The sequence below is a fragment of the Hyperolius riggenbachi genome, chromosome 6 (genome assembly GCF_040937935.1).
Source record: "Hyperolius riggenbachi isolate aHypRig1 chromosome 6, aHypRig1.pri, whole genome shotgun sequence".
In the NCBI taxonomy this organism is placed as follows: Eukaryota; Metazoa; Chordata; class Amphibia; order Anura; family Hyperoliidae; genus Hyperolius; species Hyperolius riggenbachi.
Window position 1 is genome coordinate 233,830,777 of NC_090651.1, and position 27,522 is coordinate 233,858,298.

The following is a 27,522-nucleotide window of genomic DNA, read 5'->3' on the forward strand; positions in this document are numbered from 1 at the left end:
TGCTAATAATTCCGGCTTGTATGTAAATTATATGAAGCTTGGCATTTGGCCAATCAGATGCACTTTCTCCTCATTTGGACTGGCCCAAGCTGCACACAATCTGCACTAAAAATGCATGCAAGACAGAAATATTGTCATCTCATTCACCTTTTCTAGTCAGAATTCCTTTTCAGGTTTGCAAATGAGGCTGCTTCAGGTCTCTACTCGAGTTTCATAGTTACGACATAGGCCTATGGACAAAAGGCTGACTCACCTGTCAAGATATTTTCAGCCATAACATCGACTTGGACCTCTACGGACCGCTTTGAGGTGTAGGTGATCTCTGCACTGACATGACCCACTTCTCCAATACTCATGGGTGATAGGAAGTCTGTGCGCTCCACGCGTGCCAGTGCAGTCACGCATTTGTCCTGGAATGAGGCAGCAAAAACAATAACATGAATGGACATTTTCAATGAGACAGTAGAATGAACAGCGAGAATTAGTTCATTATAAAAAGCAATCAAACTTCATTCAGTTTATAATGGTTAGCTGTAAGCTGGAAACTCAGGTTGGCCAAAGAGTAGCATGCTTTTCCCTCAAAAAAATATTCTTATCAAAGGTGTTTATATGAGGGCTACATAAAATTAAGCATGCATGTGACTCATGTATTTACGTTTCGTCACTGCAATGGACACAACAGACATGTCTAAATGGGTCCTATACTTAAACAGCAAGTTTAATGCAAAACTGAAATTCATGATAATCAGTAGCCGATACCCCATTTCCTACAAGAAATCTTTCCTCAATAGTTCATCAGGGACATCTGTGTGGCTGCTACTGAGGTGAAAACCTTCCCACAGTGGGATGTCATTACCATGGCCATAAAAACTTCCAGTCTGTGAACATTGTTGCATTGGGAGATGACAGCTGTAGCATATACTGTATCTCCTTTTAGCCTATTACATTGTTAGTGGGTGTGTTTACTGATAAAGGGTAGTTGTTGCTGTTTGTTTTTTTCCCATGGCTGCCAGCAGTAAAATTGCTGACCTGCAGGCTCACAGAGGATCAAACAACATGAACAAATTACAAGGCACGTATCAATCATTTCTTAATCCATCATCTACTTTTTAACTTCTCACTCTGCATTGTCTGGATTTATTTTTTGCCCCTACTACTTAAAGTTCCTCTTTAAATCAGAAGCCATCAAACAGTCCATTTACCCTTTGTAGAAAATGGAAATAGCAGGCATAGTTTGAGCCTAACCTTAGAGGGCTCTCTGACACAGGTACAGAAACCCATAGGTGTGTAAGTACATTAACTCGTATTCAATTAGAAAATGTTTTCATGAAAACTTGCAGTTGTTGTCCACATACTACACTCTACCAAGGCATATGTTGTGCTCTCTGACCTGTATTATTGTGGATACACTCTGAATGAAAGAAGCAACAGAAATATTCATGTACCTCAACGTCTGAATCTCTTTGTGTCCAGGGAATGTTATGTTCTCTTGGTTCATGACAAATTCTTTGTAAATTGAATTGAATGAAAAAGGCTCAAATGAATAGGGAAATGGGATTCTGAAGAATGGAAGGTTTTCTGAGCTCTTCACACTTACAAAATGCTCTAATTGCTGTACTAAGGGAAGAGGAAAGCATAGGACCAAAAAAAAAAAAAATTTCCATGCACTTAAAAATATTACAGTATTGCACAGTTCTTTAAAAGGTTTATTCTCCCCAAACTGAGATTTTGAGTACAGATGGATACTAGCCAATAAATCACTGGACTCCCACTACAGCTTCTAGCTCTGGGCCTCCTCCACACAGGGGACCGAAGGTAGATATTGCACTGTGTCAGCTGTTCCTGTGCACTGGCGTGGCTTTTGGGTGGCGATCGGGCCACTGCAATGAGACGCATTCAAGTGTGGCCAGAGCTGCACTCAGGTGCAACAAAATGTTTTTTTTCCTGAAGAGTTACAATACTACGTGTCAAGTGCTGACATGTGGGGTTACACATGCTGCCATTCAGCCACATAAAAATTTCTTGTGGAAGGCGCTCGGTAGCCGGCATATGGGAGGCTGAACTGCCCGACAAGTGCGTAGTCCAGACTCCCATGTGAAATAGGTCTACAGCAGGGGTGCCCACACTTTTAGTAGCTCGCTAGCTACCTTATAAGTTACAGAGCCAGAGTTATCTACCACACCTCCCCCCCCCTCCAAAAAAAAAGTAATATCAGTGCCAACCACAGAGGTAGCCCCCCCCCCCCTCCTTCCCAGCACAGACAGATGTATCCAGTATTGGCAGCACTCCTTCCCAGCATAGACAGCCACATGTGCCCCAGTATTTGCAGCCATATGTGCCCCTAGTAATTGCAGCCCCTCTCCCCAGCATAGACAGCCACATGTGCCCGATATGCAGAGTTGCGCTGCGTTTTACTCTCCAGAATGCACAGTGAGGATTCCTCTTCAGCTCTGCCACCCATAGTCTAAACCAGGGGTCCCCAAACTTTTCCAATCAAGGGCCAGGTCAACATACTTCAGACTCCTGGGGGGCCGGAGTATACATGAAATGATGGAGAGAAACAGAACATTGAGCCTAAGTATTGTAGACAGCGCCTGTTAACAACATGGGCAGCCCTCATGTCTCCCATTTAACCAGAGCAGATGTTATGTCCCCAACACAGCAAGTGCAGATCGTATGCTCCCCAACACAGTGCAGATAATGTGACCCTAACACAGCAAGCCATATGTTAGCCATAATGTCCCCCAATGGCCTGCAAAAGCCTGAAGCACAATCTCACCCATACACACGATTTCTGTAGAAATATAGGCAGTACAACCCTCCATTTCCCCTTCGCCAAGGAACCATAACATTTCTGCACAGCACTGACCAAAATATATGTAAATATGCTTGCTACAAGTCATCCCCTCCTTCACCTAGTAACCCAGAAACCAGCGAATGACTGCTTTCTGGCTTCCATGCGGAAGTGTGGTGCCAGTACTGCTATTCTATATGTGGGCCACCAATATTTAAAGATGCAGCAGACTGCATCTTTAAGTAATACATTTTATGTGTGGAGTATGTGTAAAAAAACCTCAGGGGGCCGCATTCGGCCTGCGGGCCTTAGTTTGAGGACCACTGGTCTAAACTCTATGATCTCTCCAGCGGCGCATGTAGTGAGAGATGCCACCAGAGGGTGTCAGACATGAGACTGTGTGACAGAGCTGAAGGAGGATCCTGGCTGCGCGTATAGGTGAGCAATGCACGTTTACTCGCTCACTACACTTCAGCGGTATGCAGTGGTTTCATTGCTTGGTGTCCAGCATGACTTTAGCGTTTTCTCTCATTAGCATGTGCGCCCGTGATCTACCAAGCAGTCCTTTGCAATCAATGCATTGGGCACTCATGTTCTAAAGCATTTGGGTTGCCTTTTCCTGCAGGAGAAGGATGCTTTAGACACATGCTGCCTCTGTGCACTGTAATGACTCAGGGAGGGTGGAGATGCAAGGTATGCCGATACACAGGTGATGGAATAAGCAAAAGGAAGATAGAGTAGCAGTAAAAAAGTATGTGAACCCTTTGAATTTATACGAAATTTCTGCACGAATTGATCATAAAATGTGATCTGATCTTCAGCTAAGTCACAACAATAGACAAACATAGTCTGCTTAAACTAATACCACACACAAATAAATATTTACATTTTTTTATTGAACGCACCATGTAAACATTCACAATGCAGGTGGGAAAAGTATGTGAACCCCTAGACTAATGACATCTCCAAGAGCTAATTGGAGTGAGCAGTCAGCCAACTGGAGTCCAATCAATGAGATGAGATTGGAGGTGTCGGTTACATCTGCCCCGCCTTATAAAAAAAAACAAAAAAAACGGTTCTGTGCCCCTTATTTCCTTTCATGAACAGCCCTCCTTTCTTTGTATAAAAGCCTCTCCTTCTACATGCAGCAATCTCCCTATATGCAGAAGCAGCACTCTTCCATACACAGATTTACATGTGCAGCAGCTCCTCTCCCATTTCATATGCAACCTCCATGTACAGCAGGTATTCTCTTCCAGGCACAACCTCCAGGTATAGCAGCCCATCTCTTCCATGTACAACCTCCATGTACAGCAGGTCGTCTCTTCCAGATACAACCTCCATGTACAGCAGGTCTTCTCTTCCAGGTACAACCTCCAGGTACAGCAACCCATCTCTTCCCTATACAACCTCCATGTACAGCAGGTCCTCTCTTCCAGGTACAACCTCCATGTACAGCAGGTCCTCTCTTCCAGGTACAGCCTCCATGTACAGCATGTCTTCTCTTCCAGGCACAACCTCCAGGTACAGCAGCCCATCTCTTCCAATTACAACCTCCAGGTACAGCAACCCATCTCTTGCCTATACAACCTCCATGTACAGCAGGTCCTCTATTCCAGGTACAACCTCCATGTACAGCATGTATTCTCTTCCATGTACAATCTCCAGGTACAGCAACCCATCTCTTGACTGTACAACCTCAAATATACAGCAGATCCTCTCTTCCAGGTATAGAGACTTTATGTACAGCAGCCTTCCAAGTACTACCTCCATGTACAGCACCCCATCTCTTCAAGGTACAAACTCCATATACAACAGGCCCACTTTTTCATGTATAATTTCCACGTACAGCAGCCCCTCTTTCATACATGAACCCACCATGCTTAGGCAACAGCCCCTTCCCCCTTTCAGGAACACCTCCCTTGATCAGCCAAACTACTTGTAAACATCCAGTCATAATTATCAGCCAGGTTATCAATTTTGGGTGGGCTAACGCTACATGTTGTCTATAATGTAAAATGTATCTACCATGCACAGCGATTTATAATGTACAGTCTTCAGTGAATATTACTGGATGTATTCTGCAAGGATGTGTCTGCCTAGCAGAAAATAGGATCTGGAAATTGTCGAAACTGATCCTAGATCTCCATCTAGTGGGCAAAATCAATATTACTATGGTGAGAGATATTTCTATATTATTACTTTACTGAGTACACAGATAGCTCATGATGACCAAGAACCACTAGGAGGTGTGTTTAGCTTACAGGGACAACAGAGAATGATTTGCATACTTAGCAGTGATCCATTGTGGGAAACATCATATGCTCACTCATATCTGAATAATCGCAAATACCTTCTGTTTTAAGAAGGCAAACTTTTGTATTCCAAAGCATTTTAGTAAGTGGACTTTTTGGTCCTTTTAAGCCCCTTACACACTCCTAAAAGTTCTAGTTCACCAAGAGCTTGCTGGGTAATATGTAACTCTGGGTGTTTCAAGTCCTAATCCATGAAGCCACATTTATCCATGCCATGCACTGATGAGGATCAACCAATCCAAAACAGTCTGTATGCATGTTGGATTATTGTGGCTCTGTAATATTAACAAGCTGACACATCATTGCATTCCAGCGGTTCTGGAGGTGTTTAGCTTACATGGACAATAAAGGATGATTTGCATATTCAGCAGTGATGCAACGTGGGAGATCTCAAATGCTCACTCCAATTTGAATAATCGCAAATACCTTCTGTTTTAAGAAAGGCAAACTTTTGTTTTGCATAACATTTCAGTAAGAGGGCTTTTTGGTACTTATATGAACAACAACATCATTTTGTTCGCATCAAAATATTGAAATTTTTTTCAATAACCCACTATTCAAGAACTATACAATCTTTTTCTCGAAATTACCTAGAAATCAAATATTCAAAGATTCTTGGCACAAAGAATTATGAATTTTCATACAACCAAAAAAAAAAAACGATCAGAATTCTCAAATTAAAAATTGGAAAAAAATGAAAAATGTATTGGTGTGTGGCCACTTTTAAAAAGCCCAAAAAGTCCTCTTACTAAGAAAGCAGTGTTTAATATGAATTAAAGAGCACCCGAGGTGGGTTTGAAGAATATTATCTGCATACAGAGGCTGGATCTGCCTATACAGCCCAGCCTCTGTTGCTATCCCAAACCCCCCTAAGGTCCCCCTGCACTCTGCAATCCCTCATAAATCACAGCCACGCTGCTGACAGCTTGTCAGAGCTGGCTGTGTTTATCTCTATAGTGTCAGTCTGCTGCTCTCTCCGCCTCCTGCAGAACTCCAGTCCCCGCCTGCATCCCTTCCCTCCCTGCTGATTGGAGGGAAGGGACGGGGGCAGGGACCGGAGCTATGCAGGAGGCGGGGGAGCAGCTGAGACTGACACTACAGATGTAAACACAGCCTCACAGCACGGCTGTGATTTATGAGGGATTGCAGAGTGCAGGGGGACCTTAGTGGGGTTTGGGATAGCAACAGAGGCTGGGCTGTATAGGCAGATCCAGCCTCTGTATGCAGATAACATTCTTTATACACATCTCGGGTTCTCTTTAAGCCCCTTAAAATGAATTACAGTAGTTGTTGACCTGCACCATCTTAAAATCATATACAGTAATCTTTACCTCATCCTTCTTTAGAATCTATAAAAATATCACAGCTCCTTATAAAAATACACACCAAACTGCAGCAACACACAGTGTTTCGGAGATACTGCTCTTTAGGCTTTGTTTATGCCAAGGAGGGAGCAGCCGCTCCAAACCGCTGTGTCGCCCCAGACTGGCATGTACTCTGTGAGCTGTGATACTTAGATTTTAAATAAGAATGAAATGAAGATTCTCTGATTTTAAGATGGTGTAGTTCAGGGGTGTCAAACTCAATCACAAAAGAGGCCAAAATGTAATACACAGTGTAAAGCCTCGCACACGTGCTAGATCAGGGTTTCTCACTTCAGTACTCAAGTATTCCCAACAGCACATATTTTGTGAAAATCCACAGAGCTAGTTAATGAGCTCTGCTGACACAATACCTCACCTGTGAATGTACTGTTGGAGGTATTTGAGGACTAAGTTTAGAAACCCTGCACTCTATGAAACTCGGCCGATGTGGCTTATAATGCCCGCCTCTGCCAAGAATTTAGCATGTGTACAGTGGCCCCTGACGCCTCAAACCGCCATCAGCTGTTAGATTACCATCACCATATGGTGGCCTTTAGAGACTAGGGGATCAATATACTAACCTAAATGGAAGAAGTGTGGAGCGTTACACTCACGTGTAGATCCGTCGCGATTCGCTGCTAGACAGCGGCTCCTGCCCGGAAGAAGTCGCTGTCTAGTGGCGAACCGTGGCGGCTCTACATGTGGGTTAACACTCCCCGCTTCTTTCTTTGCCTACCGGTAAGGTCCTCTTGCACTCACCGTTGTTTCAAGAAGCTATGGCCGCCTTCACACTATTCTCTGCACCTTACTCCAGTTATCTGGTTGCTTATTCAAGGCTCTTTTGCCATAAGTTCCCTTTGCTACCTGCACGATACCCGCACTTTCTCATTGGTATTGGTATTCCCTTTACTATCACTAGCTGTTTTCTTTTGCACAAGACCGTTATTTATTGGATGTGTTATCTAATACACAGAGCACCTATTTGTCCTACCAGCAGGTTGATACTACGGTACAGGTTACATATGGAGTGTTTGTGAGCTACTATTTTTGCATTCATTGTGCTATTATTGATTGACTATACATGCCCGAGTCACTTCTTATTTTTAATGGTGTTTTAATATTTATTGTTCATGCTGTATAAGGCCCGGTTCACATTAGCGGTGGCCGTCCGGAATCGCCGTGCCGGAGCCGGACCGCTTGCAGAACGGACGGAACGGACGCACGGCAATAGCAATGAAAGCCTATGCGTCCGTTCACATGCGTCCGTTCTGCCGGACCGGAGCCGGACCGGATCCGGACCGGATCCGGACTCCGGCGTCCGTTCCAACATGCGCTATTTTTTGGTCCGGCTCCTCCGGCAGCCGTATCCGGGGCGGAGCTGGACTGCACCATCCGGCCAATGGAAACCAATGAGAACTGGAGAGCGCACAACACACTGGCTACAAAAACCGGACGTTCTACCCCACTTCCTATGCATTTTGGATGGGGACCACATGGGCCCAGCGTTCAGGTGGGGCAGCAGCGATTTCATGCTGGAGCTCTAGGCAGCAACATGTCTGATTAGTCTGATAACGAGGAGGCGAACAACAGAGAATTCCCAGGTATACGAGTAAAAAATGCCTGGATCCATGGTCCCAACTGCAGTCTCTGTATCCACGGATGGTCTCCACACGTCCACCTGTCTCCAACAATGACCCCAGACCCTTCTGCTGACCTCCCAGACCCCAGGTAATAACAGGTTGTTATCTCCTTAAGAAACCGGATCCGGACCGCAACCGTGTTCACACCGCACGGAAACCGGATGCAAACGGACCGGATCCGGACCGGATCCGGATAGGAACCGTACGGATCAGGTCCGGTCCGGATACGGTGCGGTCCGGACATCCGGTGCGGTTTTGACAAAACCGCAAGTGTGAACGGGGCCTTAATAAAGGCTATTTTTTGATGTATTCATTTGCTATGGTGCAATCTTTATCTTGTATGTGTCCATTAGCTTTGATTAATCCCTTCTGCACACAGATATGCATTATTTGTGTATTTATTTAAAAATGCCTGCACATTTCTTCTATGATGGTGCTAGTCTGCCCTTTTTTGTTGTAACAATTTTAGCATTCTATGTTGCAATATATTTTCATCTTTGCTTGTTGTGCACACCATGGCCCATATGCAATTCACTTTTTCACCTGAGTTATCTCCTAGGAGATAATTTTCATCTTCTCTTTAAACTAACTTTTCAGCATTTTACAATTGAAAAAGTACCCAAAAGGTTGTGAACAAGTACCATCAAATTTATTTTGAGTATTTTCTTGCTTGATGGTGGCTTAAAAATGCATTTTATGACAAATTGTGAAAATATCACCTAGGAGAAAACTCAGGAGAAAAAGTGAATTGCATCTGGGCCTATGTATCTTATACAATGATTACTGCAGAAGGGTTTTGACTTGGCATACTGTTTCAGTTGAGGGACTGTTATAAATCATTGAGCAGAACCATTGGCCAGACTGCATATTTTTGCATGTGGGAATTTCTTTTCTTATGCTGCTGATATACGGTATTATTATTTTTCAGTCATGACCATTAGCTCCTTCTGAACACGTGCTCTATCCTCACAGTGACGATTTCCATATATCTTTATCGTTCCATGACCACTGTTGATTCACAGTTATTAATTTGATACATGTTTGATTACAGTGGATGCATAACCTTTATATTTTTGTGCAAATAATTTTTTTGTGATCCTTTGCAAGGTTCACTGTGTAGCCTGCTTACCGCTGTCTCTTCAGAAGCGGGGGATTTCCCACGAGGTGCACTAAGGCTTCTATCTGGTGGTCCGGCTGTTCTTCTCTCCTTTATAATCACGTAAGCTCCAATACACCACTAGTTGCAAAATTTTTCCCCACTGCAGTTCATTGATTGCTGTAATTATTATAGTTTGTGATTGTACCCTTTGCACTACATTCAGAAATCACTTTTGCCCTTTTGGGATGTGCACGTGTGTGTGTGTGTGTGTGTGTGTGTGTGTGTGTGTGTGTGTGTGTGTGTGTGTGTGTGTGTGTGTGTGTGTGTGTGTGTGTGTGTATTTGCACATGCCACTTTGTATGTGTATATATTTATCTCCTTGTGATTTGATGCGATTTATATTTATCTTTATCTGAGTCTGTCATTGTGTAACACAACAAAATTATTTTTCATGATAACCCCATGATGCATATAGGGAACATAGTGGTAGTAACTAAGGTAGAAAGAGAAGAAATTATACAAGTATGCCAGGTATATACAGTGGTTTGCAAAACTATTCGGCCCCCTTGAAGTTTTCCACATTTTGTCATATTACTGCCACAAACATAAATCAATTTTATTGTAATTCCACGTGAAAGACCAATACAAAGTGAGAAGTGGAACGAAAATCATACAGGATTCAAAACATTTTTTACAAATAAATAACTGTAAAGTGGCAGTGTGCGTAATTATTCAGCCCCCTTTGGTCTGAGTGCAGTCAGTTGCCCATAGACATTGCCTGATGAGTGCTAATGACTAAATAGAGTGCACCTGTGTGTAATCTAACGTCAGTACAAATACAGCTGCTCTGTGACAGCCTCAGAGGCTGTCTAAGAGAATATTGGGAGCAACAACACCATGAAGTCCAAAGAACACACCAGACAGGTCAGGGAAAAAGTTATTAAGAAATTTAAAGCAGGCTTAGGCTACAAAAATATTTCCAAAGCCTTGAACACCTCACTGAGCACTGTTCAAGCGATCATTCAGAAATGGAAAGTTTATGGCACAACTGTAAACCTACCAAGACAAGGCCATCCACCTAAACTCAAAGGCCGAACAAGGATAGCGCTGATCAGAAATGCAGTCAAGAGGCCCATGGTGACTCTGGACGAGCTGCAGAGATTTACAGCTCAGGTGGGGGAATCTCTCCATAGGACAACTATTAGTCGTGCACTGCACAAAGTTGGCCTTTATGGAAGAGTGGCAATAAGAAAGCCATTGTTAACAGAAAAGCATAAGAAGTCCCGTTTGCAGTTTGCCACACGCCATGTGGGGGACACAGCAAACATGTGGAAGAAGGTGCTCTGGTTAGAGACCAAAATGGAACTTTTTGGCCAAAATGCAAAACACTATGTGTGGTGGGAAACAAACACTGCACATCACTCTGAACACACCATCCCCACTGTCAAATATGGTGGTGGCAGCATCATGCTCTGGGGGTGCTTCTCTTCAGCAGGGACAGGGAAGCTGGTCAGAGTTGATGGGAAGATGGATGGAGCCAAATACAGGGCAATCTTGGAAGAAATCCTCTTGGAGTCTGCAAAAGACTTGAGACTGGGGCAGAGGTTCACCTTCCAGCAGGACAACGACCCTAAACATAAAGCCAGGGCAACAATGGAATGGTTGAAAACAAGACATATCCGTGTGTTAGAATAGCCCAGTACGTCCAGATCTAAATCCAATCGAGAATCTGTGGCAAGATCTGAAAACTGCTGTTCACAGATGCTGTCCATCTAATCTGACTGAGCTGGAGCTGTTTTGCAAAGAAGAATGGGCAAAGATTTCAGTCTCTAGATGTGCAAAGCTGGTAGAGACATACCCTAAAAGACTGGCAGCTGTAATTACAGCAAAAGGTGGTTCTGCAAAGTATTGATTCAGGGGGCTGAATAATTACGCACACCCCACTTTGCAGTTTTTTGTTTTTTTTTAAATGGTTGGAATCATGTATGATTTTCGTTCCACTTCTCACATGTACACCGCTTTGTATTGGTCTTTCTCGTGGAATTCCAATAAAATTGATTTATGTTTGTGGCAGTAATATGACAAAATGTGGAAAACTTAAAGGGGGCCGAATACTTTTGCAAACCACTGTATTTATCTTTATCTGGAGAGGGGAATTAATCTATAAATTGTTACTCTATTCTATTATCATGGACACCAGATTTATCACTTTTAGTGATTTTTAATTGTTTTATAGATATTGTGGTTGGAATTCAATAAAGGTTATTGTACTTTGTATTTACTATTAATCTTGGTCAGTGTGGTGATTTTTTTTCAGCGGGCATCTTTTCCTGGTCTCTATTGTTTGACTGTTTATTACCGCTCATTACATGTTTTTAAGGTTTTATGAATTGTATTCACTTATTGAGATATGCGCCTTAATAAAAATAAATTATACATTTTTACACTGGTTGTATAAGAAATATATTTTGTTCTTTGATTTATATACCAGTTCATGTGTCTGTGGTAGGGTAGTTTCAGTTAGACCATACAGATGGCCAATGAGATGCTTATACCGTCCTGCGTGAAAATGAAATTTGAACTAAATCTGGACCTGCTTATGATTATGCATACATGAATGTCTTGGAAATCTATCAATACCTACATTTGAAACTAAATCTGCATGCAAGCCAGGACAATTTGCATATCATTTACCAACTTTATTGGACACCAATACCACTACAAACAACTTCTTTAATTAAAATATGGTGGAGGACTATCTAGACCAGGGGTTTCAAACTCAAATACTAAGTGGGCCAAAATTGTACACTGGAACCTAGTTGCGGGCCAATTATTCGGTTCCCTGGTGTGTAATGGCCCCCTCCAACCTCTATACAGTTCCCTGGTGTCTAGAGGCCCCCACCCTCCCTATATAGTTCTCTGGCATCCACAGGCCTCCACCTTCCTCTATACAGTTCCCCAGTGTTTAGTACTTTACCCCTACCTCCCCAGTATGGTTTCCCTGGTGTTCTAGGGCCTCACCTCCCCGGTGGTCTAGAGTGGGCCAAACATAATGCGAAGTAGGAAACCATTTGAGGGCCAAATTGAATGCCTCTGAGGGCCAGATTTGATCTAGACTTTTGTATGTACAGACTGTGCAAGCAACAAACTGTCTAACCTAATGGAGATTTAACATATAAGTGTTAAATTGAACCTCTGTCCAACTGTTTATGGAGTGAGGTGGCCATACTCTGGTCAATATAGCCAACAGATAAAGCCTGCTCTTATTATTTGAACAGAGAGGTATCTAACCTTCCACACACTACACATTTTAGCATGAAATCTTTTGAAAATCTGTGCATGCCTGTCGGGTCTACCAATCCCCCACCCCTTCCTCCTGGGCTGTGCAGTGAAGCTGAAGCACACTTACCTGTCCAACGTTCAGTCCTGGTCTCTTCTCTACCCGCTGGCTGATCCTTCTTGTTTCTTCACTTCCGATTACCAGGAGCTTACGTGACATATGCTACTAGGTCGCACTAAGTTCACTGCGGCACGTATCTCACATGCTCTCATTAGAGGTTGGCATAATTTATGATGCGACACCATTAACAGATGGACACTGGTTCATTTTCATTTCTCAAGTTACTTGACTGACTGAACTTTAAAGAGACACTGAAGCGAAAAAAAAATATATGATATAATGAATTGGTTGTGTACTATGAATAATTACTAGAAGAAGATTAGCTGCAAAGAAAATATTCTCATATTTTTATTTTCAGGTATATAGTGTTTTTCTAACATTGCATCATTCTCTAATATGTGCAGATTACACAACACTCAGCATTCAAAATGATTCTTTCAGAGCAGTCTGTGAACTAATGACCTCTCCTCTGGCAGAGAAAAAGACATTTGTTTACTTACAGTTGAGATAATAAAAGTCAGATAACAGCCCTCTTCACGACTTTGAAAGTTGCAGAGCTTAATGGCTTTTTTGCATAGAGATAACAACTGGAGTTTCTTAACTCTTCCTGTACTGGAAACAATTAGACTGATGTATCTGATCTTAATGTTTTATTTCTTAGCTGTACTACACATACAAATCATAATAACATTTTTTTTTCACTTCAATGTCTCTTTAAAATAACTGGATATCTTCAAATATCACTATACATTGGTTATAAATGTTTATTTCATTTATTATAATTTATAAAACGCCAACATATTACGCAGCGCTGAAGGATTCCTCCAAATAAGAGCTGGCTGTAGATTGACATACTGTAGATGGCAAAAAATAAATATACATATAAATGTCTGGGTATCCCTATGCAGCATCTATACTGAAGAAGTCACTCGTAGTAAAGACAAAACATCCTTTAGAATAAACTCAAAATTCTTTATAGAGTGCGCTACCTTTTCCCATATATTTATAATTTAGTCCTAAAAAGTCCTAATACAGTATACTAGTCCTCAAATATTGCGTCCTCTTTCACTCGGAAGCCACTGGTTATCCAGGCACTCCAATGGAATCGATCATCAAAGACACGGCACATAAAAAAAGACAAAAAATAAAACACATAGTGCGAATGCGATCTGTCTGAATTAGCTTCACACGGGGACCTTTACCCTAAGGGGGCCCAACAGTGCAGGTTCTAGTGTGGGGTCACCTCTGCCACCCTATACAGTGACACCGAATGGCAAGCTCACCTTGCTGCAAGGCTGCCCCGCCTCACAGACAGCAACTGCGCTTAAGTTGTCACACTGGCTCTCCTCCAACACTCTGTGTACACTCGATCTCAAATAAAGCGATAATGAAACATCTCCGCCGCGGAGCAAGGAAGGGAAGCGACTAGCAGCAGGAGGAGACGTCCCCTGAGCCTTTTAACTTTGATATGCGCTTTTTATGTTATGTTTGTGAGTATGATTCTGATTTTTATGGAATAAATTGAGTGGTTTTACACTATTGGAGGTGTTTTAGCCCTAGGTTTCCAACCAACTCTGTCTCAAGACAAAACAGTATTTGGAGCAGCACTTTACTAGGAGGCATTGTGGAGAGGTTCTGTGTACCTGTTAAGCGAAGACAGCTGTCTGAGAGGGTGGGCAACAGTCATAGAGGGTGAGCAGGAGACAATAGGTGTGGTCTATTGTGATAACCCAATAGGGCCCGTTTCCACTATTGCGTTGCGGAATCGCCGGCGAATCACCGCAGGCAAATCGCATGCGGGTGCGATTCCGCATGGGTTTTTTGCCGCGATTTCGCATGCGATTTCGCATAGGTTAGGGTGAAGCGATTTTAACCATGTAACTGCCTGTGTGAATTAACATAGGTACCTATGCGAAATCACATGCGAATTCGCGGCAAAAAACACATGGGGAAAACGCATGCGATTTCCCTATTAAATACATTGCATGCGATTCGCCCGCATTCCACACGCAGGCGAATTCTGAGGGCTGTACTGTGCAGAAAAATCCTGCACAGAAAAACTGACAAGTGGAAACAGGCCCATCCACTTGCATCCACTGTGTCAATCCGCATGCGGGCAACGCATGCGGATTCGCGATAGTGGAAACGGGCCCTAAGACATACTGCACTATGATGTTTCATTATCGCTTTTTTTGAGATCGAGTGTACACAGAGTGTTGGAGGACAGCCAGTGTGACAACTTAAGCGCAGTTGCTGTCTGTGAGGCGGGGCAGCCTTGCAGCAAGGTGAGCGTGCCATTTGGTGTCACTGTATGGGGTGGCAGAGGTGACCCCACACTAGAACCCTTAGGGTGAAGGTCCCCGTGTGAAGCTAATTCAGACAGATCGCACTATGCGTTTTCTTTTTTATGTACCGTGTCTTTGATAATCGATTCCATTGGAGTGCCTGGATAACCAGTGGCTTCTGAGTGAAAGAGGACGCAATATTTGAGGACTAGTATATTAGGACCTTTCAGGACTAATTATTATAAATATATGGGAAAAGGTAGCGCACTCTATAAAGAATTTTGTGTTTGATCAGGACGTGCACGTAGCGTATAAAGGAGTTGCAGCAGACCTATGGTTAGAGGGTGAGGGTGGAACAGGGGAGCGCAACTGAAAAAATGATATCCTTTAGAATACAATTTGTTAAGCTGAAACTCTGTGGCCCTTATTCAATTCACTTTTTCTTCTAAGTTTTCTCCTAGGAGATCATTTTTAATTTTTAATCTTATGTTTAAAATAACTTTTCAGCATACTGAAATTGATAAAGTACTAAAACGTAGAGAATAAAAAGAACTGTCAAAATGATTCTGAGTATATACTTGCCTGCTGGTGGCATGAAAGGCATTTTATTGATAAGGTGTGAAAATATTATGAAATGTATATGGCTCTGTGTTGCTTTTGAGAAACGTGGTGCACAACAAGACAGGTCCTTACCCCAGACTGGCTGTTGCAATGCCGAGTGCTGATAATTGCTCCGGCTTCCTCAATCATCTTTAAAATGGTACCTCCGTGAACATTGCCTGCTATGTTGGCGTCATCTGGACGCATAATCCTGGTAAGACAAACAAACAAAGGCTAACAGTCAATGGTGATTCCTTTTATAATGATATTTCATTAAAGTGTACCTGTGAGCAGGAATCAGAAAGACTTTATACTTACCTCCTGCCCCATGAGCACCACTTCGTCCCTCGCCGTCCTCCCGCGCATGCGCAGAAGAGTTGACTTACACAACTGAGCCAAATTACCAGGGCTAATTGCGGCCGAATGGAGGCACTCAGGACGGCTAGGGACACAGCGGTGCTCATGGGGCTGGAGAAAGCCGTGGGTAAGTATAAAATCTTTCTGATTCCTGCTCTCATGTTTCCTTTAATATACCCACAATGCCGAAAGGGCTGCTGTGAGCTAGAGATATATTCATCAATAATAAAAAAATATTCTCATAAGCCAGATAAAAAACATGGGTACTTATTCGTTAGCCGGGCGCATCCGGCAGGTGGCGCTAATTACTATTCCCCCTCCAGGCCGACATGGATAGTAGGGAAAGATGTAACTCTGGTGGAGTTTTGTCGCCACCTAGAGGATGCGCCCGGCTAACGGATAAGTACCAAAACATGTATACATTTAAATACACTTTACACACATATGGTATATATTCTTGTTCTTATGTACCAGCTTCTAGTAGCTGAACACAAGTACCTGACACACATTGATTCAAAGCTGGAATGCAGCGAGTTAGAATAACACGATCCATTACAGAGCAGAGATGAGAACAGGCCTATAGAACTGTATTGGTTGTGAATGGACAAGAAGAATCATTCTTTAAAGCGGAACTGTAAAGATATTTTGCCCCCATAGTTTCACTTACCTGGGGCTTCCCTAAGCCCCCAGCAGCCGCGCTGTCCTGCTCCGGTCCTGCCCGAGCCACCGTTCTCCCGCCGCTAGCTCCGTTCCGTGCCGTAGACTTCTAAGTCGACGCCAGCGCAGCACTGCCACGCGTATCCTTTCTTCGCGTCCCCGCTATTGCAGAGGGGAACGTGATGAAAAGATACGCGTGGCAGGGCTGCGCTGGCGTCATCTTCGGCAAGGAACAGAGCTGGCGGCGGGAGAACGGCGGCTCGGCCAGGACCGGCGCGGGACAGGGCGGCTGCTGGGGTCTTAGGGAAGCCCCAGGTAAGTGAAACTATATGGGTAAAATATCTTTACAGTTCCGCTTTAATGCAATGTATATAATGTGAATGCACAGTTAAAATATGGAGAAGAATTCAACCCTGCAGCCTGCTTGGACGGAGACTGATGCAGTGCATCCAGAGTGCCAGCAATTCCGCTGAAAAAAAAACAAAACTGCTGTCCACAATGTTAGTGTCAGCCAAAAAATAATTGATCATTCTTTGAATGGTAACATTGGTTAAAATTAAAAAGTTTATGGCCAGCTTTAATGTTGAAAAAAAATCATGCTAGATATCTATACTGTTATGAACTGGATAATGTATTAGGAACAAAAGAAACCACATTGTCTGATGGAAATGAAAAAACAGTCCTCCTCCAAGATCTAGACCAGGCATGGGCAAACTTGGCCCTCCAGCTCTTAAGGAACTACAAATCCCACAATGCATTTGCCTTTATGAGTCATGACTGTGGCTGTCAGACTCCTGCAATGCATTGTGGGACTTGTAGTTCCTCAACAGCTGGAGGGTCAAGTTTGCCCGTGCCTGATCTAGACTAAGGCATCTAGGACCCATGGACAGTCAGAAGTGCAACCAAGTGGTGGCGGACATTCTGAGACATAATGCCACAGAGGTTTTCTATTGGATTTATGTTGAGCGTAGGGGGACAGTCAATGGTATTTATTCCTCCCTCCTCCAGGAACCGCTTGCATACTCTCACCACAGGAGGCCGGGCGTTGTGATACAACAGGAGAAACCCAAGACCAGCATAAGGTCTTAGGGTGCGTACAGACATGCGACTATAGTCGTTTAAAACGATCGTTACCGACGGCATTGCCCGACGATCGTTCGTAAAAAGTGCACGAACGATCATTAAAACGACCGACCAACGAGATATGTCGTTGGTAAAGAACGATCCATTCTGCCAGATCTTTTCCAACGACCATCGTTCAAAAAGTAATGTCTGTACAACGACATTACACATGCTCAAACAGTTCTTTTTGACACTTGTGTTTGAAATCAGTTTATACATCATGTTGCGCACGCAACGCTCGTTCCAAGATCGTTCGTACACGAACGATGTTCAAAGTAGCCTTTCTTCAAACTATCATCGGCCAATACCTCCTTTAACATCGTTCGTCATTCAGAACGAACGATCGTTATCGTATGTCTGTACGTACCCTTACAATTGGTCCAAGGATTTCATCCCATTACCTAATGATAGTCTAACAACAGTGTTAGAGGTTGTTGGTGTTGTGGTGTTGGAGGCTCTGACTTGTTACAGGTTAGTGTTAGGTATCAGGGATGCTGTCACGAGTAGATTCGAGTGGCCTAAGCACTCGAACTCGTGATTCAAATGAGCAATAATTAATGCAGGTGAGGAGCGGGACATAAGGGGTTATTTACCCATAAGGCTGCGTGCTCCCTGCGCTCCAAATAGGATCCATACGTGTCCTATTCATCGCATTACAAGCCTCGCTGCAGGCACTTCTTCCGGCTTGAAGGAGGAAGTGCCCGCAGTACCTGCAGCGAGGCTTGTAACGCAAAGAATAGGATGTGTGTGGATCCTATTTGGAGCGCAGGGAACACGCAGCCTTATGGGTAAATAACCCCTTATGTCCCGCTCCACACCTGCATTAATTATTGCTCATTTGAATCACGAGTTCGAGTGCTTAGGCCACTCGAATCTACTCGTGACAGCATCCCTGTTAGGTATTAGAGTGGGGGAGGTTAGTGTTAGGCGAAGGACAGAAGTGGTTAGTATTAGGCATCAGAAAGGGGAGGTTGGTGTTAGTTGTATGGAGTGGGGTGGAGGATAGGGTGAGAATAGGTGTGTATGCTGCTGGCTCACCGGTCCATTGGCTTTTCACTATGCTTGTAGTAGATCAGCCTGCAGAATGCAGCAAGCAGCAACAGCTGGCGTGTCCTCTCCTTACACAGCTACCTGCTGTGCTGCAGCTACTTCCTATGGCTCTCGATACATGTCAGCATTGACATGCCTGGGGAATCGCATTGCATTTGCCATTGGCAATTTTCAGTGTGCACAGCCATAAGGAAAATAAAGTAGCCCCACAGACAGCTGTGTAAGGAGAGGACAGCACCACGTCGATGAAAATGGTGAGAGGCCTGGGGATCATCTCAGAACAGCCGGCAGACTGGCAATGGGCTGTGGACTGGGCTTTGGGGACTCCTCCACTAGAGGACTAGTAAAGTTTGTTTCGGATTGGTCAGTTAGAGACATTCACATCAGTGGCATGCTGGAGGTCATTATGCTGGGCTCTGGCGATGCTGATCCTGCTCCTCCTCGCCCAAAGGAGAGGGTACCCATCTTGCTGATGGGTTAAGCATATTCTACTGCTCTGTCCAGCTCTCTTAAAGTAACAGCCAGTCTCCAGTAATCTCCTGTATGCCCTTGAGACTGTGCAAGGAGACAGGCTCGGACTGGGCCGCCAGGGAAACAGAAAAATCTCCGGTAGGCCTTGCCTTTTTTTTACTTTAAATGGGCCCTCCATGTTCAGGCCTCGCACCGAGCAGCAGGAGAGGGTAGCAGCGCAGGAAGGGGGGCTTGCGGGCACACAGCGGTGGGGAGGGGGTCCCAACTCCTCCCTTACCTGGGCCCCCCCCCCCCTTCGCACTACCCCCTCCAGAATTAAGTGCAATGCCAACGACTATGCAGGGAACTACTTACTACTTCTGCGTTTCAGGCGCCAGAGATCTGAGTCACTGTGTGTCACGTCTTCTGTTTCGAATGAAGTACAGTAAGCGGCATTGAAGTTGGAAGACACATGACAAGCAGAGACTTTGTGGCAGAGCTCCGACGTCTGGAACAAGGCGAGTCGTTCCCCGCCCGCTGGCACTAAGCTAAAATCTGGGGGGGGGGATGGGGGATGTTGAAGGGGGGCCCCAGGTGAGGGAGGGGGGAGTTGGGCCTCCTCTCTACCGGTGTGCCTTCCAGGCTACCTATACTGGGGACACCTATAACTTGCTAACTATACTGGGGACATCTATAGCAAACTACATATACTGGGAGCACCTATAGCTAACTACCTACTGTATACTGGGGGAACTATACTCAGGCTCTAGGCACCGCATATGACACTTGCCTCAGGCCCCGCATAGTCTAGGGCCACCCAGCATTGCAGGCAGTAGAACCCACCAAAGTACCCAGCCCTCCCTAGCTAGCACTGGCTACTTTATTACGGTTTACAGTAGCAAGAAAAAGTATGTGATCCCTTTGGAATTATACAGATTTCTGCACAAATTGGTCATAAAATGTGATCTGATCTTAATCTAAGTGACAACATAGACAATCAAAGTCTGCTTAAACTAATACCACACAAATAATTTAATGTCTCTATGGTTTTAGTGAACACACCATGTAAACATTCACAGTGCAGGTGGAAAAGGTATGTGAACCCTTGGATTTAATAACTGGTTGAACTTCCTTTGGCAGCAATAACTTTGGCCAAACATTTCCTGTAAATGCATATGAGATATGCACAACAGTCAGGAGTAATTTTTGACCAATCTTCTTTACAGTTCTGTTTCAGTTCAGCAATATTCTTGGGATGTCTGGTTTAAATTGCTTTCTTAAGGTCATGCCACAGCATCTCAATCAGGTTGAGGTCAGAACTCTGACTGGGCCACTCCAGAAGGCATATTTTCTTCTGTTTAAGCCATTCGGTTGTTGATTAACTTCTATGCTTTGGGTTGATGTCTTTTTGCAACATCTATCTTCTGCTGAGCTTCAGCTGGTGGAAAGATGGCCATTAGTTTTCCTGCAGAATGTCTTGATAACTTGGGATTTATTTTCTTCTTCAATGATAGCAATCCATCCAGGCCCTGGCACAGCAAAGCAGTCCTAAACCATGATGCCCCCACCACCATACCTTACAGTTGGGATGAGGTTTTGATGTTGGTGTGCTGTGCCTCGTTTTCTCCACACATAGGGACATATGCAATTCACTTTTTCTCATGAGTTTACTCCTGGGAGAACATTTTTCCTTTTCGATTTATAATAACTTTTTAACACTTTGCAATGAAAAAACTACTAAAGAGTAGGTGAAAAAGTACTATCAAAATTATTTTGAATATTCTCTTGCTTGCCGGTGGTTTAAAATGCATTTTATTGGCAAGTTTAAAAATTTCACCTAGGAGAAAACTCAGGTGAAAAAGTGAATTGCATATGGGCCATAATGTTGTGTTTCTTTCAAACAACTCAACTTTGGTTTCATCTGTCTACAGGATATTTTGCCCGTACTGCTGTAAAACATCCAGGTGCTCTTTTGTAAACTTTAACCTTTTCGGGACCATGTGAATGAGATCCTACGCCGCACTTGTGGCTGTTCTAGCCTGATGCGGCGTAGGATCTACGCCGGCCCGCAATTTCCGCTCCCGACGCGATCGTGCGCACCCGGAGGGGGAGATTAAGCTGTCATATGACAGCTTAATCTCCCCCGAGTGATCAGCAGCCATCGCGTATGGCTGCTGATCACACGATCACTACGATCGCAGTCGGATCGTAGTGATCTGTTTGACAGCTGCGGCGGCAGGGGGGGAAAGAAGAGGATCCACTCACCTCCCTGCCGTTCCAGCGACGATCGGCGCCCCCCTCCGCTCTGGCCGGCATCTCCGCTTCATCTGACGTCAGCGCCGGGTCCCGGCTTGATGACGTCATCAAGCCGCGACCCGGAACTGCTCGTCAGACAGAACGGAGATGCCGGCCGGAGAAGAGGGTCCCGTGCGGCTCATCGCTGGAGCCTGGAAGGTAAGTGAAGGCTGCGGGCAGAAGGGGGAGGCACAGGCCACCATGGGGGACACCACTCTAGCCAGCCACACACGGGATCCGGCCGCCTGACCCCCCCAAACGCGCGCACCCCCTTCCCGCGCAAAATGCCTGGTCCTTAAGGGGGGGTAGGTGGCCGGTCCCGAAAAGGTTAAACATGCAGCAATGTTTTTTTTGGACAGCAGTGGTTTTCCCTGTGTTTTTTATACGACAGGGCAGCTGTAACCAACACCTAGGTGAGCTATGATTAAGGGCCGCATGGCCTGAAACATGTCAGCTTATGTACTTTAAATTTGCTGCAAGGATACGTCCTAAATAAATTACGGTATCTGTGGAGAGAACATGTTGCGGACCACATCTTTTCTAACTTTACCTCCAATCTTATCTCTTTGATTGGACTCCAGCTGGCTAATGCCTCACTCCAATTAGCTCTTGGAGATGTCATTAGTCTAGGGGTTCACATACTTTTTTCCACCTGCACTGTGAATGTTTACATCGTGTGTTCAATAAAAACATGGAAACATTTATTTGTGTGGTATTAGTTTAAGCAGACTGTAATTGTATTGTAATTTATGACCAATTTGTGCAGAAATCCATATAATTCCAAAGGGTTCACATACTTTTTCTCACTACTGTATATGGGTACATGGCTACTTAAAATTCTGTTTTCCGTGGAACATGGCTACTTAACTTATGTATACAGGGCAAATTTGGCTACTTACTTTATTTTGATGCGCCTGGCTATTTATTTTGTTCAATGTAAGGCACCTGGTTACTTAATTACTGTTAGGAACCCTGTTCAGGACTTGATCTACCCGCTGGTGGTAATGTGTGCAGGACTTATGTACTTTCTATCTCTACCACCAGGGGGCTGCGCACTTTATGTGTACTAGCTCACAATCCTCAGCTTCACCTGCAGATGGTATTAGACTCTGGAGTTTTCTGGGACTTCCACCTCCTGCCAGCAGAGGTCAACCTGCTTGGGACTTTGCAGGCCTATCTGCTGACACGCCCATCACTTCCCTTATAGAAGACCATCTCTCATTACAGCAGGTGCCAGAAAATCACATAGCATCCCCTGTGCTTGTTGAACTCTGGTCTCCTGTATTTGTGGTCCTACCCTGTTCCCGGATTATCTGGTATATGATTATTGGCTATCCTCTGACCTTGTCTCTGTTTTGTTCTCCTGTACTGCGTTATGATATATATATTTGTATATAACCTGTATATTGTTTCTGTGTGTGTTCTGCAGTCAAGTGTATATCAGAATCAGAAATATTTTAATCGCCAGGCACGACTGGGTCGTGCTCGGAATTGGGTATGGCACATACAATTGCTCAGCAAAAGGTTCAAAGGTATAGATACACAGAAGGCATAAATAATAACAATAGGCATAATCAGGAGTGCAAATTGATAAACAGGCAGGACTGCAGATTGATAACTAGTTATAGCATGAGTGCAAGTTAGAATGAATCGCACAGAGTGCAGTTGCAAACATAAAAAGTTACTTCCGGTACTGGGCTGAAGATGAGTGCAATTTTACGCAGGAGGACAAGTCAATAACTAAGGAAGGGCAAGGTTCCATTTAGTTCACAGCGGTGGAGGGGGTGGGACGACCCGGATGGAGTTCAGGAGGTTGACAGCAGAGGGGGGAAAAGGAGTTCCTGTGCCTCGAAGTTTTGGTGGCAATGGCCCGAAACCTCCAGCCCAGAGGGAGCCGGCTGAAAAAGCAGTGACCAGGGTGAGAGGGGTCACCGGCAATCTTCATTGCTCTGGAGCGTAGTCTGGAATTGTGGAGGAGTTCAAGCGAAGGGAGGTGTTTGCCAATGATTCTCTCTGCCGATTTGATGACCCTCTGAAGTTTGTATTTGTCTCTGGTGGAGGAGCCAGCGTACCAGACTAGGGTGGAGGCGCAGAGGACGGACTCGATGGTGGCGGTGTAAAAGCACGTCAGCAGTTCTTGGGCCATGCCAAACTTTTTCAATTGGCGGAGAAAGAAAAGCCTCTGCTGTGCTTTCCTTTGGGTCAAGGCTGTGTTTGCCTTCCAGCTCAGGTCTTTGGAGATGGTGGTGCCCAGAAGGCGGACGCTGGCCACTCTTTCAACCTCGGTGCCGTCAATGAAGATTGGTGGGGGGTGGGGGCAAACTTCCTGAAGTCTACTATCAGCTCCACAGTTTTGGATGTGTTGAGGACAAGCCTGTTCTCCTTGCACCACTGGCAGATTCTGTCAACCTCCTGACGATAGGCCTGCTCATCATTGTCTGTCACCACCATATACTGTATATTTGTACATTACTTCTTAGTTAGACTTGTTAGGGTTTTGGTTGTACTATTTCTCATTTGTATATACACTGTATGGCTGTGCTTAATAAACACCATTCACTTCTTTCTGTCTCCCGTCTATATCCTGCTGCAAGCAGTGATCACCTGTGCTTGTTCTGTGGGGTCTGTAAAGGCTCATACACACATCAGATTTTTTAAAACGACCGGTCGTTTGAACATCTGGTTGTTTGGACTTAAAATCGGGCGTATGTATGGTCGTTCAGCTGATAAGACTGGATTTTCCAGTCTTATCAGCTGAACGACCGACCATACACACGCCCGATTTGACATCCAAACAACCGGACATTCAAATGTTCAAACGTCCAAATGACCGGTCATTTGGAAAAATCCGATGTGTGTATGTACCTTAACAACTACTTTATCTGGAGGTGTGTGAGTACTTGATTATTTCATCTAAAGTTTATCTGGACTGCCCATGACCCATCATGACCACAACAGTGTTCCAGTGCATGGCCACAACCATTTTCCTGCTGCGGCACGCTGTAACCATCTCCCTGTCATGGACTGTGCCCAGAAGAGCTCACCATCTATTCCTTACCCTAGTCTAACATCCTACCAAATTATTATGTAGTTATATAGTACTGACATCTGCACAAATTTTCTACAGTACATATGTAAGGGAGCCCAAAATGGGGGGGCGTGTGGGCGCAGGCTGAAACTTTCCTGGTGGGCCCTTAGTGTCCCAGTCCGACCCTGCTAGGAGACACAGCTTACTTTATGGGAATGGCATGTACTGATTAGAGGAGTTGGACTGCCTGGGCAACCTCTGTAGGTAAACCTTAAAAAAAAAAAAAATCTAAAAAACTTAAAGAAAAAAATGGGAGCCCAAATGGCATAGTATTTTCTGTCAATTGGAGACTAAAGGTGGCCACCAATGATCCAATCTTTTTCATCCAATCTTACCAGACTACCTATAGTATCTTCTCAATATATTCACTCAGTTTATGATCCTTCCACTACATAGATTTGGTAAGATTGGATGAAAAAGATTGGATCATTAGTGGTCACCTTAACCTCCCTGGCGGTAAGCCCGAGCTGAGCTCGGGCTATGCCGTGCAGGGGAGATCTCAGCCCCTGGTGGGGCGATTTGTGCGCTGTAAATTGCTGTGCGCGCAGCCAGCACTTTGCTAGCCGCGCGCACAGCTTGATCGCCGCCGCTCGGCTGAAGAGGGCCCCCCCCCCGCCAGAGCCCTGCGCTGCCCGGATCAATGAGTTCCGGGCAGCGCTATGGGCTGGATCGGGTGTGCCTGACGTCAGGACGTCGGCTGACGTCCATGACGTCATCCCGATCGTCGCCATGGCGACAGGAGAAGCCAAACAGGGGAACGCGTTATATACGCGTTCCCCTGTTTGCTACAGATGCCGGCGACGATCGGACTAGAGGGCCACATGCGCCCTCTAGTGGCGTTTCATGTAGCTACCACTCTGGTAGCTTTACATGAAACAAAAATTTTTTTTAAAAAAAAAAGGATTTTTTTAATTAGGAAAAAAAAAAATTAACCGCCAAGGAGGTTAAGAGTAATCTCATATTTCAAAAAAAGGACGTTCATAGTGAGGCGCAGCAGAGGGTCTCAAAGTTAGGCTATTTTGGCTCTTGATAAGGAAGGGAGGATTCCCATTGGTCTGTTGCAATCCAATGGGGAGCCCCATATGCTTCTATTGGTGCTCTGACCAGTATAGCGGTACTTATGAGGACAGCCATTTCAGCCCAGAAGAATGGAGTACACCTGAATGTAGCTAGGTTATAAGACTCTGCAGACAGTATTTTAGAAAGGCTGGGCCTTCAATTTTGGAATAACTTGGTGATATAGTAACACATGTATTGCAAAGCTTAGACCTAGGCTTAACTGCAGGCAAGTCTTCTGGGTTTAACTCTAAAGTTTAGTTCAGTGTGTAATATATTTATATACGCCACAAACAGCAGTGTAAATGAGAAAGCATAAAAAGGGGAGGAGGGTAGACCTAACTGCCCCAGATCTGGCGTATTAAATAATAAAGTACTGTAGATTGGATCCAGAAATGCACGATGCACAAAAGTGGTGCACTGCCTACTTGCTGGACATGTCGGCACTATGTAGCTGCAAAGTGTCTCACTGGTTTACCTCTTACTACTCATGCGCGATTTCCTATTTAGTGCTTCCACCTTTTGATGTGAATGCTCTGTGAACCATTGTCGAAAACAGGTGCTTAAACAGGAGCTTAAACAGGAGCTGTTAGGTATAGGGTCTCAGAGAAAAAAAACACATATATCAGTAGATAAATACTGGCTGTACTTACATAACATATGCATTACACTTTCCACGTTTTGATTTTAGTGATTTTTATATAGTATATACAGAGATTTATGTTCCTGACAGTTCCTGACAGGTTTCATCTTTGACTGTCTGTCTGAAGCCAGTCGTGATGTAATATCCTCCCTTACCCTGCTTCCACTCTCCCCCCTGATTTAGTATGCATTAGCCCTCCCAACTCCCAGCCCTCAGACACTCCCACCAAGCTGATGTCACCCGCCCCTTCAGTACAGGCTGTCAGATGATGTAGATATACAGATTATATTGATTTGTTAGAAGACCCCCAGATGTCCGCAGCTGCACCTTTACAATCTGCCTGGCTTGGAAGCAGCAGGGTCACTCAGCCGCAGACCAGATGCTGTCCCCTGTTAGCTCCCCCCCCCCACCAAGAGCCTGTGCGATTATTTCCCCCCCCCCCCATAAACAGGTGTGGGTGTCTTCCCCCCCCAGGGCCCCACCCCCGGGCAGAAACAGGTGCGGATGTCTTCTCACCTGAAAAAGCAAACACTGAGAGAGAGAGAGGCCGAAGAGTGAATCTCCAGCTTCCAGCGCCGCCACCGCAATTTTCTCTGTCAGCCGCTGCCGTGCATCTCTCTCTCTCCTGCTGGTGATTCCTATCATGTGACTCGCCGGTAACTTTCCAGCGAGTCACATGTGAGGGACACCAGCAGGAGAGAGAGAGATGCACGGCAGCGGCTGACAGAGGAAACTGTGGTGGCGGCGCTGAAAGCTGGAGATGCACTCTGCGGCCTCTCTCTCTCAGTGTTTGCTTTTTCAGGTGAAAAGACATCCGCACCTGTTTCTGCCCGGGGTGGGGGCCTGGGGGGGGGGGGGGGGAAAGACACCCACACCTGTTTATGGTGGGAGAAGAAAATCGCACAGGCTCTTGCTGGGGGGGGTGTGGGAGAGAGCGGACAGGGGACAGCATCTGGTCTGATCTCCCGGTGGGAGGGGGTTCGGGCTGCGGCTGAGTGACCCTGCTGCTTCAAAGCCAGGCAGATTGTAAAGGGGCAGCTGCGGACATCTGGGGGTCTTCTAACAAATCCAGCCCTGCATGTCTGGCAACCCTAGGTGGACCAATAAAAGATGGACAGAAGCGTGGGTGGGGAAACAGGGAGGGATAGAGGAAGCAGCCAATCAGGCTGCAGCAATGAATTAGGGAGGAATAGGGAAATGAAGGGGAGGAACGGAGCTATGCAGAGAGAAAAAAAACACCTTCCAGCATGCTCTGCAACTTCTTATGTGCGGCCTGCGGCCTCCTTAGGAGCTTGGGGAAAATGAAG

The 27,522-nt window shown here is 45.0% G+C and overlaps 1 protein-coding gene across 3 annotated transcripts in view; it reads right to left on the reverse strand.

Moving 5' to 3' along the window:
• The window catches only part of ACOT7 (acyl-CoA thioesterase 7), a 277,637-nt gene that overhangs the window by 208,900 nt on the left and 41,215 nt on the right, over nt 1-27,522 (reverse strand). For all 3 annotated transcript variants that reach the window (XM_068240526.1, XM_068240525.1, XM_068240527.1), the window contains 2 exons: nt 15,591-15,708; nt 254-410 (listed from right to left, as the gene is read on the reverse strand). In XM_068240526.1, the coding sequence (XP_068096627.1) occupies nt 254-410; nt 15,591-15,708 (275 nt within the window). The remainder of the gene's footprint in view (nt 1-253; nt 411-15,590; nt 15,709-27,522) is intronic.